This window comes from Barbus barbus, assembly GCF_936440315.1.
Source record: "Barbus barbus genome assembly, chromosome: 6".
In the NCBI taxonomy this organism is placed as follows: domain Eukaryota; kingdom Metazoa; phylum Chordata; class Actinopteri; order Cypriniformes; family Cyprinidae; genus Barbus; species Barbus barbus.
In genome coordinates, this window is record NC_136734.1 from 34315496 (window position 1) to 34330988 (window position 15493).

Here is a 15493-nt window from a genome sequence, read left to right on the forward strand (position 1 = left end):
TCACAACTATGTTATAAAAGATATAACAGAATGATTTGATATACCACTTTGCTTCATGCAATATGGGTGTAAAATTTCCAGAAACTAGTTTTCCCATTAAACACAATGTTATCTATACACTGTATATTAAATATATATAAAATATGCAATTTGCATATTAACCTAATGCTCTGTTGGGACAGCATGTTGAAAAATAAGTGTAATAATGGGAGTAATAATTGGCCAGATTTTCATAATATCTAATATTTCATAAGAATGTTGATATGTAATTTATTTTCCTATTCAATTGTTTTGTCTCCCAAAATGTGTAATAAACATGCTTTTAGTCCTGGTGTCCTCTACAGTGGACATGTGTGATGGCCTGTTTCGTAACAGGAAGTCATATTTTGATTTGAAACCTGATACATTAATCAGATTTAAATTATAATTACAAAATGTTATTATAGGGCAGAATATTATAATATTTCCATAAGAATGTACAATTTTATCACTAAATTGATGTCAGCCAACTTTAAAGACCAAGGAGAGGTCATGGCGAAACTTGGTCTCTCTGAAAAGGACATCCAGATTTAAAACGGTGACATGTAAGCACTCAGAGAAATTCACTAAATCATGCCCACTACAGAGACAAAAACTCAATAGCTGGGTCTCATATAAACAAATGACCATACCAAATTTGTACCAACAAGTGCAACATTTTTCTAAATTTAAATCTATAATTTGACATGAAATTTAATCCATTTAACTAATCTTGACAGTAAATGAGAGTAAGAGACAAGAGTTAGTGGTTGCCCAAATGGGCCTCATTTGCCGCGTTTCCACCGCAGGAACTTTCCCCAGGAACTAGGGACTTTGGGCAGGTACTGTGTTTTTCCACAGCAGGAACCAGGATCTAAATAAAGAAAAGTGGCTTTTGTTGAGGATGCGCTGCAGATGTCACAGTTAACTGCCACCCAGAATTTGGAAAATGCAGCTGGACTATTCAGTGCAAACTCATTAAAACACATTTAAATTGAATTTATATACACATGTAAATAGATAGATATAGATATGCTATACATATAGAATAAGAGAGAAACAACCACAGGCATATTTCTATTCATTTTAATGTGGGATTGTTTATATTACAAAAATTTATCTTTCTCATTCTTTATAGACTGTTGTCCTGAATTATTTTGCTGCTAAAAGCAAGCACTCCAGTTTATAAATACATCTTTTTACAACATAAAAGAACAGCTGAATCCCCTCAACATAAACAACAAAGCATAACTAAACAAGAAAAATCCCATATTCCATTTAGATGTCTTCCAGATACACACTATACATTTATCTACCCCATCTCTTAGGTGCCTAAAATGTGAACCTCACGTATTATTTGCTTTTTTTCTCCCTGACTATGGAAAGAATTCCCGTCAAGGTAGTGTGGTCTTCAGTCAAGGTTGTGGCCATTTAAGCTCAAACAGCCTACTATACAGCTACATGTTCAGTACTGCTTTGGCTATTAAGGAAATCTATTTTGTTGTTTATTTTAAGAACCACCTAAACATGTCTAATAACTGGAATCCAGGAGAGCAGCTTTGGAGTTGATCTTCACATGGCTATGTACAGGAAGTGGTGCATGAGTGAAATCCACACAGTGACCAGATGAATCACAACAACCTGGAGTCTTAATCAACTTTCTTAGGTTTTCGATTCTTCCATGTTACCACCCCTATGAAGGTGCCTGAAAAACACAACGAGGGTACATTTGGTCACTAGAGTAGACAGAGAAAATGAAAAACCAGAAGTTTTTTTTTTTTTTAACTGTACAAAATATGGTTGCATTGATGTATTTACATTACATTAACGCATTTATCAGATGCTTTTATCCAAAGAGGAACAAAAGCAATTTGTCAATGAGTCACATTATTCACAATATACAATTCAAGTTTCCAACTAGATTAGGAAGCAAGTTAGAAAAGAGGAGTATTGAGTGCTTTTTGTGTGTAAGTGCATTGGTTTATGGGTGTGAGGTGGTTAAGTGCTTGCAGAAGAGGTGCGTCTTCTGAACTTCTTGAAAGATGTGTTTGTCTCAGCTGTTCGGAAGGGGTTTGGATATAATTACAAACATTTTGAACTTGATATACTACTAACATTATGTTGATGGATTGCTTGCTTACCAACAAAAAGTAAGAGGATTAATGCTGCAACTCCAGGAAGTATGACTGAATATTCTCGTGGAAGAAAATAGCTGTGGATCACATGGTCACTGTCTACAAACGGCTGGAACAAGGGCAGAAGAGTCTGCATTGGTGTTTGATCACTTCGGTATTTTTTTCAGTAGCATATGAAACAAAGCATGTTATGGGTGTCATATCAATTTGGAAAACTGCAAAACAAATTCATCTCATTTAAATGTTGTTAAAGTTTAAGGATTAAATACACATACATACACACTCACTTACCAAGATTATGACCCAAATGGTGTAATACGTAAACAGCAACAGACTAAAACCAACAAGCCCAAAACCAACAGCTTGATCTGCTCCTGTTGCCTGAAAAGAAATTGATTTTAGAGCTTAGATATAACCTAAAAGTGCAAATTACATTTAACTCATTTCAAATAAAATGCAAGCATATGATGATAAACACAACATATTTAAACAAATAAATATTTAATTTGAGGAATTAATATGGTCTTTTATTAACTTCTATACTCCACACTGAAAGAAACAAATGATGTGTTTTAAAGATTCACATTTATAGTGTGTTTATGAAGGGACACTACGTCTATTCATTAGCTGTCATAAAGCAACGAACAAAGAAGCACTAATGAACAAATACATTTAAATGTATAAATAAGAACTATTCTTTTATTGGTGAATTATTCTATGTCGCCTAAATACGGACCACGGCGTGCAACTCGTGTTGCTTATTAATCATATTAACTAGAAAACTGGACAGTTAACAACCAGGAACAACGCGGCGACCTAAAATTAGGCATAATATTAATACATATACAAGCAAACGAGGGAAAAAACATAACACTTCCACGTCTATTACATACAATCTTACCATCATGAACGTGTCACTTCCGCATGAAACCAAACTGTCCTGATTCTGAAATGTACTTCCTACGAACAACGGAAGTTGTGCTGAGTATTGTAGTTTTGTGCTGGGTATTGTAGTTTTTTGTGCTGGGTATTGTAGTTTTTTTTTTTTTTTTTTTTTAAATCTATCAAAAATTTCCAGCACACGAGGGCGCTCAAAGACAGATAATTACTGGTTAAAAGCCGCGCTAAATGCACATCTCATATTAACATATGAACTTTTTGTAGCAGAGAGCGGGAATTATGACCGAGCTACAGCAGTCCTCCTGCAGCAGATTCAAGACTCTATTCAAGAATATACTCGACTATCATGGTTATCTTGTTTAATAGTTAAACTATCAAAGGAACTAATTTAGTCAGCTAAGTTAAGACTGAGCAAAATAGGACAGTTTGTAGACCTATTATATTTAGCTTCAGCTTCATTACTTCAGTGTAAGTCATTCTATAATTGCGGGTACATTTGGTGTCCGAAGTCATCATTTTTTTTAGCTTTTTTTTTTCAAATGGTTATATTTTTGTATTATTTTAATAATTTGTTACTCATTATGAATTACAAGATGTTACAGTCCATAACAATATAATTATTTAAAAAGTGCTTTAAATGGCTGGAAAATCACAATTTCACAGTGTATTTTTTCCATCATGTATCAAAAATGTTTTATAGTACTTTTCTTTTGGTAACATTTTGTTCATTTTATTTATAAAAGCCCTAAATAGTCACTTACTTAATTCTACAACATTAAATTATTTTCTTAAAAAGAAATGTGTCCATAAATCTTGCATCAACACTGTTACCGTACCATATTTTCCCTTTAAATTATGTAAGATACAGGAAATGATGTCACTTTCCCTCACTGTTAAGATCTGAAGCGCTGAACACTGGGTTACTTAAAGGTCTTATAATCATGTTTTCATTAGTGTAATGTGCTCTTAACATTTATGCCAGCAAGTGGAGTTTTTGGCAAAAATAAAATAAAAGGGTCAACTCTGTTACCAAGGTAGAATAACAATGCTGACAATAGTGTAACAGAATTGACAGTCCACTGGATCATTCTGTCAATTCTGTTACTTTACAATTGTGTTACTTAAAGGGTCAACTCGGTTTATGAACTTTTTTCACAAAAAAAAACTATAAAAATGTTTAAAATCTCATAAACATTATTGAGATATTGTTGCACCTTTATAATATTTCAACAACATTTCTTTTTTTTTTTACTGGATATTGTATATAATACATTTCCGGATGAAAAATACTTGCTCCAAGTGGACAGTTCTGTGAAGACATAGGTATTTTTTTCATTTTTAAGGTATACATAGGTGAAATATTATCTCTCTTTTGAGTGTTGGAATGTAAGGACTGTTTGTCTAATGAAACGAGAAGGATTTGTCCGGTTATGATTTATCGTTATTTCTGCACATTGCCTAATTTGGCCGTAACAGAGTTGACAAACAATACCATAAAGTTATTATGTATCATTAAAAGTAAAAAAACAAAGTAATTTGTGTTTGGCAAGCACTAAATTATTCATTTAATATGCTTTCAATAAGATACTGGAAAAAAATTCTGTAAGTGAAACTTTCTTAACTTTCTGAAATGCCAAATGTATCTCCAATTATAGAATCACCCACTAGCAATAAAAAAAGCATACTTCACAAGAATCGGAGCTGGATGTTAAATAAATCACACAACAAAGATTATTATTTATAACCCAACATTAACTTTATTTCCCCCAAATAATACATACAGATAACCTGCATTAAAGAAAGAAACATTCACATTTGAGTGTAGAAATATAGTTCCGGTCCATCATTAGAAAGTATCCTCTCCATGAAACCAAACAAAAGACCAAGAAAACTTTGGAGCAACACCACATTTCTTATATATAAATATTTGTCACAATCAGAAAAATAAATTCATTTCCATAGTACTTTAGTGGTAAATTTTTAAAGAAATCTCCAGAAAGCCTATATTTCACTTTATGAATGTTGCTGTCATTAATATGCATGGCAAGCTCTCTGTAAGTGCATAGCTTTCATCTTTTACGATAGTACAGGAGAAATTAAGATCGACATTGTGGAGAATGTGTGAGAGGCATCAGTATTTAAGTGCTGTTGTAGTGAACTTTACATATATCTATCATCTGAGGTTTCAGTATCCTGGAGCCTGTGCTGTTCAAACCATATTTAAAACAATATTTATTTTATATATAAATAAATTAACATGCACGCATTGATTAAACAACCTTATTTTTAAGGAGAACAAAAGCTCCAGATTACTGAAATGTACAAAAAAACCAACATCAACCCTCTTGCTTCTAACTTTTGTATACAGACCCCAGTCTGCTCCCTTCAACAGCATCTTAATATATATATATATACTCTTCTGCATTAGAAAGATCACAGATTACAGTCAATTATCACTAAAATCATTACAAAAGTGTTTGTAAGACAAAGAGAGAGAAGAGAGAAAGAACAAGAACCACAGATGGTCATTATTTCACCACAAATGTTAAACTTTACAGAATTATTTGACATCAAGGTTGAGGGGAAAATCCCCCTGAAATTGATTCCAGTGAACCAGCCCGCCGGCTCGAAAATAAAGATGACAGGATAGAGTTATTGTTCTTAGTTGCTAATAGCTTTTTTGTGTAAGAGTAGATGAAAGCTACAAAGAGTAAACAATTAGATACATTGTTCAGAGTCTTCAGAGAATCCCTTTATACTAGCTAAGCAGAAACATCCAGAACACTAGGCTTTACCAGGCCACATAATTATCATACTGTACGTTTAGCCCTTTGAAAGTTAGTGTTACATAATAATCCTGTAGAGAATCAGCTGGATCATGCCACAGATTCGTTTTTTAATGGCGTGAAGAACAAGAACGTTAATTAATATGAATGTGAATGTAACTAACTCTCACCTCTCTAGTATTAGTAATGAACAGTGATTCTGTTTAAACGTCTAATTTTAAGCCACTGGACAGGTGAAATGTTTCAGGGCTCAATTCCCTGAAAGAACTCATTAAAATGGGCTTTTATAAAACAACAGGCCCACATTGCACTTTTCTCGCAACTGACAAAAAAACAAAACGTCAGTCTTTAATGTGGTGAATGCTCTCAGATCAACTGAGAAAGATTCATCTCCTTGACAAAGATCATGAATAGCTAATTAGATGACAAACAAGCAGTACATGACAGAGAAACACAGAAAACTGGGCCTTCCGTTCTCTCTACTTCACTGTCATGTCTATTGTACACTGTTTCCTATTGCACTCCAGGTGCCGGTCAGAAACACAGAGGCGTTCGCCAAGGACAGACGTGTGACTATGAGTCACTGTCTCTGATCTAGCCTACAAACAATGGAATTATTCAGTGGTGTCTTACAAGAACTCTCCCAATCATTTGCTCTTACTTTATATTTTAGCTGCACAATGCAGGATCTCACTGGATATGGCTATTTTGATAAAGACAAGACCCTAGTGAGAGAATCCCACAAATGACTTGGCTGTGCTGTTGTGCTGTGTGCACCGCTGTGCTGTCAGAGCCAAAACTCACAGTCACACAAATATTCAAAGCTGAATCCAGCAGCAAAGTGAAAGATTAGAAATGTGAAATAAACTGAAATACTGACAGACGAAGTTAGAAATACACTGGGACTTTTACTTAGAGAAAGAGAAAAAGAGGGGGCAGTAAAGTATATTTATGTATTTCATCTTCACCAGTCCAGCTGGAACATTTGTAAGCAAACTACGGCCAACCTTATAAGTGTGTGATACTGAAAGTGGCTATGTGGGGAAATAGCTTAACTGTTTTCTTTGCCTCTGACATATTTGTATGGCCAGCCATACATGATTTCATGTGTATTAATCCATGTTTATCACAGGCTAATGGGATTTTAAATTTGAATATAACATTGAACTAAATTTTCTTTCTAAAACCTTTGGACTGCCCTCATATTTCACAGTGTTAGACTGAAGCTCCCATCTTGCCTCATTTCTTAAGGCATTTCAAGTAGTTTGTAATCCGTTGTAATCATATTTATGATTAATTCATTCAAACAATGGACGTACCCACCGTTTTTTCAGCAAATGTAATGCATGATTAGGGCGTTACGGTTGTAATAGGCGAGTAATACATCAGACCCATAAGAGGAGCAAGTTGTGAAGTCAGGTGCCCACATACAGTCCCTGTCTTGCTCTCTCCATCATTTCAAAATATTAAAAAGGCAGTGGCTGTGTGAGAGAATATCTGCTGTGGCCTCAGAGATCTAATGGCTCTCAATCACCACCGGTTCAAAAACACCCGCAGACACCCTGCCAAAGAATAAAAGAAACATATCACACATGATATTATAATAGTCAAATACAAAATACACTACTGAAAACTCAGCTTTGCCAACTCAGGAATGAATTACAAACCCGATTCCAAAAAAGTTGGGACACTGTACAAATTACGAATAAAAAAGAAATGCAATAATTTACAAATCTCATAAACTTATATTTTATTCACAATAGAATATAGATAACATATCAAATGTTGAAAGTGAGACATTTTGAAATGTCATGCCAAATATTGGCTCATTTTGGATTTCATGAGAGCTACACATTCCAAAAAAGTTGGGACAGGTAGCAATAAGAGGCCGGAAAAGTTAAATGTACATATAAGGAACAGCTGGAGGACCAATTTGCAACTTATTAGGTCAATTGGCAACATGATTGGGTATAAAAAGAGCCTCTCAGAGTGGCAGTGTCTCTCAGAAGTCAAGATGGCAAGAGGATCACCAATTCCCCCAATGCTGTGGCGAAAAATAGTGGAACAATATCAGAAAGGAGTTTCTCAGAGAAAAATTGCAAAGAGTTTGAAGTTATCATCATCTACAGTGCATAATATCACCCAAAGATTCAGAGAATCTGGAACAATCTCTGTGCGTAAGGGTCAAGGCCGGAAAACCATACTGGATGCCCGTGATCTTCGGGCCCTTAGACGGCACTGCATCACATACAGGAATGCTACTGTAATGGAAATCACAACATGGGCTCAGGAATACTTCCAGAAAACATTGTCGGTGAACACAATCCACCGTGCCATTCGCCGTTGCCGGCTAAAACTCTGTAGGTCAAAAAAGAAGCCATATCTAAACATGATCCAGAAGCGCAGGCGTTTTCTCTGGGCCAAGGCTTATTTAAAATGGACTGTGGCAAAGTGGAAAACTGTTCTGTGGTCAGACGAATCAAAATTTGAAGTTCTTTTTGGAAAATTGGGACGCCATGTCATCCGGACTAAAGAGGACAAGGACAACCCAAGTTGTTATCAGCGCTCAGTTCAGAAGCCTGCATCTCTGATGGTATGGGGTTGCATGAGTGCGTGTGGCATGGGCAGCTTACACATCTGGAAAGGCACCATCAATGCTGAAAGGTATATCCAAGTTCTAGAACAACATATGCTCCCATCCAGACGTTGTCTCTTTCAGGGAAGACCTTGCATTTTCCAACATGACAATACCAGACCACATACTGCATCAATTAAAACATCATGGCTGCGTAGAAGGAGGATCCGGGTACTGAAATGGCCAGCCTGCAGTCCAGATCTTTCACCCATAGAAAACATTTGGCGCATCATAAAGAGGAAGATGCGACAAAGAAGACCTAAGACAGTTGAGCAACTAGAAGCCTGTATTAGACAAGAATGGGACAACATTCCTATTCCTAAACTTGAGCAACTTGTCTCCTCAGTCCCCAGACGTTTGCAGACTGTTATAAAAAGAAGAGGGGATGCCACACAGTGGTAAACATGGCCTTGTCCCAACTTTTTTGATAAAATAAAATTTAAAATAAACTTATTTTTCCCTTAAAATTATACATTTTCTCAGTTTAAACATTTGATATGTCATCTATGTTGTATTCTGAATAAAATATTGAAATTTGAAACTTCCACATGTTTTTATTCACAATTTGTACAGTGTCCCAACTTTTTTGGAATCGGGTTTGTACATTTAAACCATGTTAAAGCAGAAAACAGAGATTTTAAAATTGCTAGAATGTCTCATGATATAACTGAATTTCTGAAAAAATAAATTCAGCCTTGGTGCACATAAGAGGAAAACAGATTTATTAAAAATGTTTTTAAAAACATGAACAACAAAATCTTACAGACCCCAAACTTTCTACTGATAGTATAAATATACCGTAAAAATATTTTTACATATACTCGCTAAGTTTCTAATACTCAGTATGTTGTGGACCCATCAAAATAAAGTGTTAAAAGATATTAAACAGACAGTCTACTAATACTCTAATGACTGCTAGTTGACATGAAGTTGCAAAGTTACTTACTGTTAGTAGAATGTCTAAAGTGGACTATCAAAATAAAGTGTTACCATAATTAAATTCATACTTTGTAAATTTATAACCAGAACACTAAATTAAAAGAGCACCAGTTTACCTGTTGACAAGCTGTATGCCACTTAATGCTGTGGTACCATCCCTACTGATGAACAGTGTTAAATTGCTGTCTGTGAAGTGACAAAAGAAAGAGCGACAAAATGATCAGCTTTAGTGATGTGAAAGCTTCACAAGTGGGTAAAACCCTCTTATATGTATCAGTAATCAAAGCTTAAGAGGAACTAATGGTGCTAAATAGTTAATATTACTACTAATACTACTACCAATTTTTTTTCTCAACACACCTTCATTGTTGCTGACATCCGCAAAGTTCTGACTCTGCACGATCTTCTCCACAATATCATCTGCATCAATGCGTGTGTCGTCCACCCATGTGGGATGGTTCTCCACAGAGTCCTTCTTTCTCCTGCATAGATATATAGATGCTTCTTATCTTAACTACATGCCATTTTTGCTTGTGATTCAACATAAAACAACAAAGTCTTTTAGTATCTTGGTGTTGCTGGTGACTCCCCACCTCGAGGGTCTGTTTGGGGGCAGAGCAGGTCTTGGGGGACGTGGGGGTCTCTCCGGTTTTACCACTTCTTTCTCCGGCTCTACAGGGCACTCGATAGTTGTAGATGTTCCTCCTGATGTGTTGCTGCTGCTGGTGGAGGTGTTCCGCCGGTGCTGGGACAGATCTGTCAGGCTGGAGGAGTGAGAGTGCTCTGTACTGTAGCCTGCATGGAGGACAAGCACATCCCACAAGACAGAGTGAGCAGCAGTTCTTGTGATCATAATAAGCAGTATTGTGAAAGAAAGAAAATTGTTCAATAGAATGTAAGAATTTAATTTTCACTTTTACTTTTCAGCCTCTTAGGTTTTGATCAATAAATACACTACAGTTCAAAGTTTTTTTTTTTTAAAAGAAATTCATATTCAGACAAGGATACACTAAATTGATGAAAAAGTGACAGTAAAGACATTACAAAAGATTTATATTTGAAATAAACACTATTCTTATTACAATTACATTAAAATATTTTCAAATAGTAAAAACAGTAATATTATGAAATATTATTACAATTTAAAATAACCGTTTTCTGTATTTGTTCAAATTGAGAGAGAATAAGATACTTCTCTTAAAACATTAAAAGCCGATTACCGACCAGTGTATGCAAATGAAAAATTACACTCACTTTCAAGTGAAATTTACTCTCAATAAATTGTGATTTTAGAACACAAAAATCTCTTACTCTTGGCTCCTGTATCATATTCTAAATTGCTAAAGAATTTATTCAGTTGTAAATCTAAACTATTACACATTTAATTTCAGATCATTTTTAAATGAAGATGGAAGTGTAGTTTGAAGTTGTTTTTTTATACTGTAATCAGCTATAATCTGTACCTGATGCTCTTTTGATCGTGCCCTGAGTCCCACCTGAGATTTTGCTCTGTTGGCTGGCAAAGCTGGAGTTGCGAGAATGTCCTGTGTGAAACACCTCATCTGGACTGGACAGGTTCTCCTCCAATCCCTCCTGAAGTCCTCCTGAGAACAAACATTCTCAGGTTAGCACCATTCATTAAGAAAGCCCAAAATATCTAACACAAACAGTTGTTACAAAATCATCATAAAATACTGTGCATTTTTAATACAATTGTAAATGTAAAGCATTTTTCTACTTGTTATCATTCTCCAAATTTCACAATTTCAGAGATTGTCTACTTTAGGTGTGTTGGTCTTACCAGAGTTGTTCACAGAGGGTCTGCTTTTGACCGATCGGCGGGTGCTGCCACCGAGGGACGGTGCAGAGTGGTCAGCAGTGCCCTCTCCCTTGCGGTCCAGCTGCAGAGAGGGGTCCTGCCCAGCAATGGCAATGGTCTTCGCTGTGCTCACAGGTCTGACAAAGAGGCGAAAGACAAGTTTAGATATCATCAGGGAGCAATAAAAGCCTGTGCTCTCTCTACACATTGCCTACAAATATAAACAAGAGGGGTGTTATACTGAGCATGAATCAAGAGAACTAAACAACAGTTTCTAAGCACAGTGCCCTTTTTTTTACCCCAAGGCTCCTCATTGTCCACAAAACTAGTAGAGTCGTCCATAGATATATAAAATTAATTACATTTGAGAACTCAGACATTTTAATAGCTGAACATGATATTTTTCAGTCACTCATGAATAAATGGATACGAATTAACAATAAGAATTTTTATGAAAATTTGTTCATTTTTTCTACCTGATAAAAGTGTTAAGAATTTGGCATTACTAGACAAAAGAGTTTATTCATTTATATGACCTTTTACCAGGGATAGAAAACACACTTTTAAAATTTATATTCAAAACCCTGGTTCTTCAACAACAACAACAAAAAGATGTTAAGGGAGAGAAATAATAACAAAAATTCAAATCTTGTTTTGTCTTATTTTAAATCATCTTGAGGTCCCACGTGAAGTCTGCAGAGGGGTCTTAGTAGGGTTGAAAACTATTTTTTTTTTTTTAATTAAGAAGCATTAAATTCAGTAACACAAAGTTAATCTACAATATACAACACACTCACGTTTTAAAGCAGGGATCTCCAGAGAGAAGAGTCATGCCAATGGTAACCTGTGAAGGAAGATGAAAATATTACAAAATAAAAGATGTGAAATATAAAACCATATCTATATCATAACATAATGCATTTTGATGGTAAAACTGTCTGCTTGTGGGAACCTACACATGAAATCTAGATTTAAAATGAGAAAAAAAAAAATCACAAAAATATCTCTGATAAATTGTCTGTTCTTTTTCCCTTCACATTTTCCCTCTTGACATGTCTACAAGACAGTGAGTCAGTCAGGCTGTCATGACAGGGACTGACTGTGGGTTGATGAGATGGTTTGACCAGTCACATGTCACCCACACAGGGCAGAAACTCTAGATGACGATGTTTGTATCGATGGTAAACAAACTCTGAAGGTGCTAAGATTAATGCGGAGAAAGAGGTTCTTGCCCTTTTAAAGATGAAAAAGGCAGTGTTTCAGCTTTCAGTCGGACTGCTGCCAATAAAAATGGACATGTGTAGTGTCAGTCCTGAAAAGAGATAAGAGACGGACAGTGCTTACACCCACATGCACAAGCAGTTACACAGAGACACACTCACTTTGAGTATGGAGTTGTCCTGCCGAGTGTTCTTGGTGTCGTAGCCCTCTAGTATACAGCAGCGAACAGTGGAGCCTGAACCAGCAAACTCCGCCAAGTTGAGGTCAGCAAAGCCCAGCTGGAAACAAGAGAGGATTTTATCTTCAGCTCAGCCATACAAAAGAAAATCTAGCTCTAAACTCTTCCAAACAGGTTTTTGAGTGAGTTCTCCAGTTTTCCACAGTTAAACCATTAGCTTTATATATAAGCATGACACCAGGAATAAGTCAGGAAAAAGGAAAGCAAAGGGTTAACACTTAAGGGCTCTCTTATGTAACTACAGGCATGTGAAACTGACAGTGTCAGTCATGCATGAAATCCCTCTTGGTTTCTCACTCGATAAAGGTTTCTCCAGCAAGCATTCTTGTTGCTTTCTTCATACATTAATCTGCAATCTCCCTCTCGCACTCTTCTTTCTCAGCAGCGTGTTCTTGCCTGAAACATTCTATTAACCTTGGTTAATGATATAACAGTAGCAGCTATAATTCTTTCCATTTCCTTTATTGGATGAACCCCCTATAAAGTCAGCACCGATGCACGTGACTAGCTGGCCTTTAAAAATCATTGATGTGTGATATTACAGCAAGGGATAAAGGGACAAATGCACAGATGCACACACAATATGTTTTATCATCATACCACAGTGAGTGAAATAACAACCCATCATAAATATGTTTGTGAAATATTTTTTACTGCCCATGAACAGAATTTTGTATCAATTTTAATATATTTTTGTACCCATAAGAACAGAACATGATCATATATTAACCTTTGCAAATACATTTATTCACTAGTTTGCATGGATTAATGCTAATAATTATTCACATGTGTGTCATCACATAAACCTCTAGAGGAATACAAATGCTTGTATATTTTTCTAATTTCTTATGCCAAATATGAAATGTTGGGGTCAGACTGTTCTTCTTGCTATTATGTTAGTTTCTAATAAGCTAAATGATCAACAGCTTGCCTGGTTTACATCATTTAGCGCAGTGTTTTGTGTTATGGAACTTGGGTATAGAGTTTAGCCTCTGGTCTCTAACCTGCAAACTATACACCTGCTTGAAAAGTAGACAATAACAAGCAGTAGAGACTGAGACATCAGAGTATTTTCACATCTTCTCACAGATCTGTGGATGTGTCTGTGGTCTTTCTTATCTATATTTGCTGTTCCACTGCTGTCTTTAGCACAAACCGTTTCCTCTGTGACTGTCACACTTCTCCTTTATATAAATGACTCCTGTTCTTAAAAGGTTTATGTGGTTTATTCCAGACAACCTTGGTTTGTAGTGCTCATTCAGAGACTGACAACTGCCATGTGATTCCAGGATTCAAAAATATTTTCCTTTAGCAAATTCATGTTAACTCATTTCAGTTCAATGACACTGATAAGATTACTGAATGTACTGTAGCATTCAAATAACTGCCATGGCATAGGTTCCCTTTAATTCATCTTAAAGGTCATATCCACCTCCTCCTTCCTGTGTTTCTCGCTTATTCCTGGTTACAGTCCATTGATTTGACCTCCCTCATTCCCTGCTTCTGCTGCGCCAGCATACAGTTTTGACACTGTGCTCCCGCTCAGGATGTAAGGGATCAGTAAATGAATAAAAAAGGACATGGATGTACACACTCCCAAACAAAACATCCTCCTGGAACTCATTACACACACAAACAGGCCAAACATCTGAGTAATCTATCTATCTATCTATCTCTCTATATCTGTGTGTGTATGTATAATCACATTAAGGGCCTTTAAATTGTCTATTATCAGTGATTGCTTGAATTTATTGTGCAATTAACATAGGGTGGTACAAGCAATGATAACTGTGTGGTTTAGAGATTCTCAGGGTGTGGAAACACATGTCTATGGCATGCCCAGACCAGATCACCGAATCCCTAACACTAACCTCCCACTGCATTACACCCTATATATTTATGCAGTATTTCCTGCACATGTGATGTCCTGTGTGTCATGTTGTATAGTATGTATACTCGTATATAAGCATGTAACTCACAAGAGATTTGTGTTTGTAAACATATAAAGCCCCAAGGAAAACCCCTCCAGACCTTTTGTATCACAGAGCGTGAGAAAAATTGTGTAATATAGACAGTACATGAGGAAGAAACAATCAGATGGAGATAAAGAAAAGAGAGGGAATGCGAGAGAAAATAAAGGGATGAGGGGAAATCTCTTTACCTTTGAAAAAGTCTTTCCACCTTTAAGTTCCTGCAAGGACAAAAGAGACAGAGAGATTATTTGTTATGCAATGTTTGCTATTGGTGTGGTGACGCTGAGGCAAAAGGAGTGAAGGGTAATGAGAGCAAAGGAAATCATGAGACAGCAGATATCTTGTATAGTGTAAACCAAACATCTGAACTCACTGAATACCTTCACAATCTCTGTTAAGTGGGATAAGTGTGTTTTTCTTTTTTTCAGATTTCACTTTGAGCAAGATCTCCAGCAGTCAATCTTAAATTTTTGCTTCAAATGCCTTTTATATGTCTAAATTGTATTGTTTTACCCTTGTCCTAGACCCAGTATTTGTATTTAATATTCAAAACAAAGACTGAAGGTAAGTGTCAGTGAACATAATACAACCCATGTGATCTGTAAAAAGATAGCAGAATGATTTTATTGTGTCTTAAAATTAAGACTTTAAGACTAACCTTACGCACAGACACTCGGCAAATGCAGGGGTCCAGGACCCCCGTGGCAGGACTGGCACTCATCTTACACACAAAGGAGAACTTCTTTCGCCAGCGAACACAGTTCTCCTGAACCTCCTGCCTGTGGAGAGAAACAGAGAGAGAATGAGTTATTACAAATCTTTATGAGAC

At 36.0% G+C, this 15493-nt stretch overlaps 2 protein-coding genes across 3 annotated transcripts in view; both read right to left on the reverse strand.

Annotated features, from left to right (window-relative positions):
• Positions 1-1088: 1088 nt before the first annotated feature.
• On the reverse strand, positions 1089-3115 carry LOC306872008 (dolichol phosphate-mannose biosynthesis regulatory protein-like). The gene is made up of 4 exons (XM_079420321.1): positions 3055-3115; positions 2445-2534; positions 2160-2262; positions 1089-1723 (listed from the first exon to the last, which is right to left on the reverse strand). The coding sequence occupies exons 1-4, from the start codon at positions 3058-3060 to the stop codon at positions 1668-1670; spliced, it is 255 nt and encodes an 84-aa protein (XP_079276447.1). The 5' UTR covers positions 3061-3115; the 3' UTR covers positions 1089-1667.
• A 1678-nt stretch (positions 3116-4793) lies between these two features.
• The window catches only part of eeig1b (estrogen-induced osteoclastogenesis regulator 1b), a 33008-nt gene continuing 22308 nt past the window's right edge, over positions 4794-15493 (reverse strand). Inside the window, exons 4-13 of one of the 2 annotated variants that reach the window (XM_079419107.1) lie at positions 15323-15443; positions 14853-14882; positions 12615-12731; positions 12030-12076; positions 11215-11369; positions 10910-11017; positions 10007-10208; positions 9774-9895; positions 9530-9599; positions 4794-7401 (exon numbers count right to left, since the gene is read on the reverse strand). In XM_079419107.1, the coding sequence (XP_079275233.1) occupies positions 7356-7401; positions 9530-9599; positions 9774-9895; positions 10007-10208; positions 10910-11017; positions 11215-11369; positions 12030-12076; positions 12615-12731; positions 14853-14882; positions 15323-15443 (1018 nt within the window). In that variant the 3' untranslated portion in view covers positions 4794-7355. Of the gene's footprint in view, positions 7402-9529; positions 9600-9773; positions 9896-10006; positions 10209-10876; positions 11018-11214; positions 11370-12029; positions 12077-12614; positions 12732-14852; positions 14883-15322; positions 15444-15493 lie in introns of both variants that reach the window. The other variant, XM_079419106.1, reaches the window with a different exon arrangement.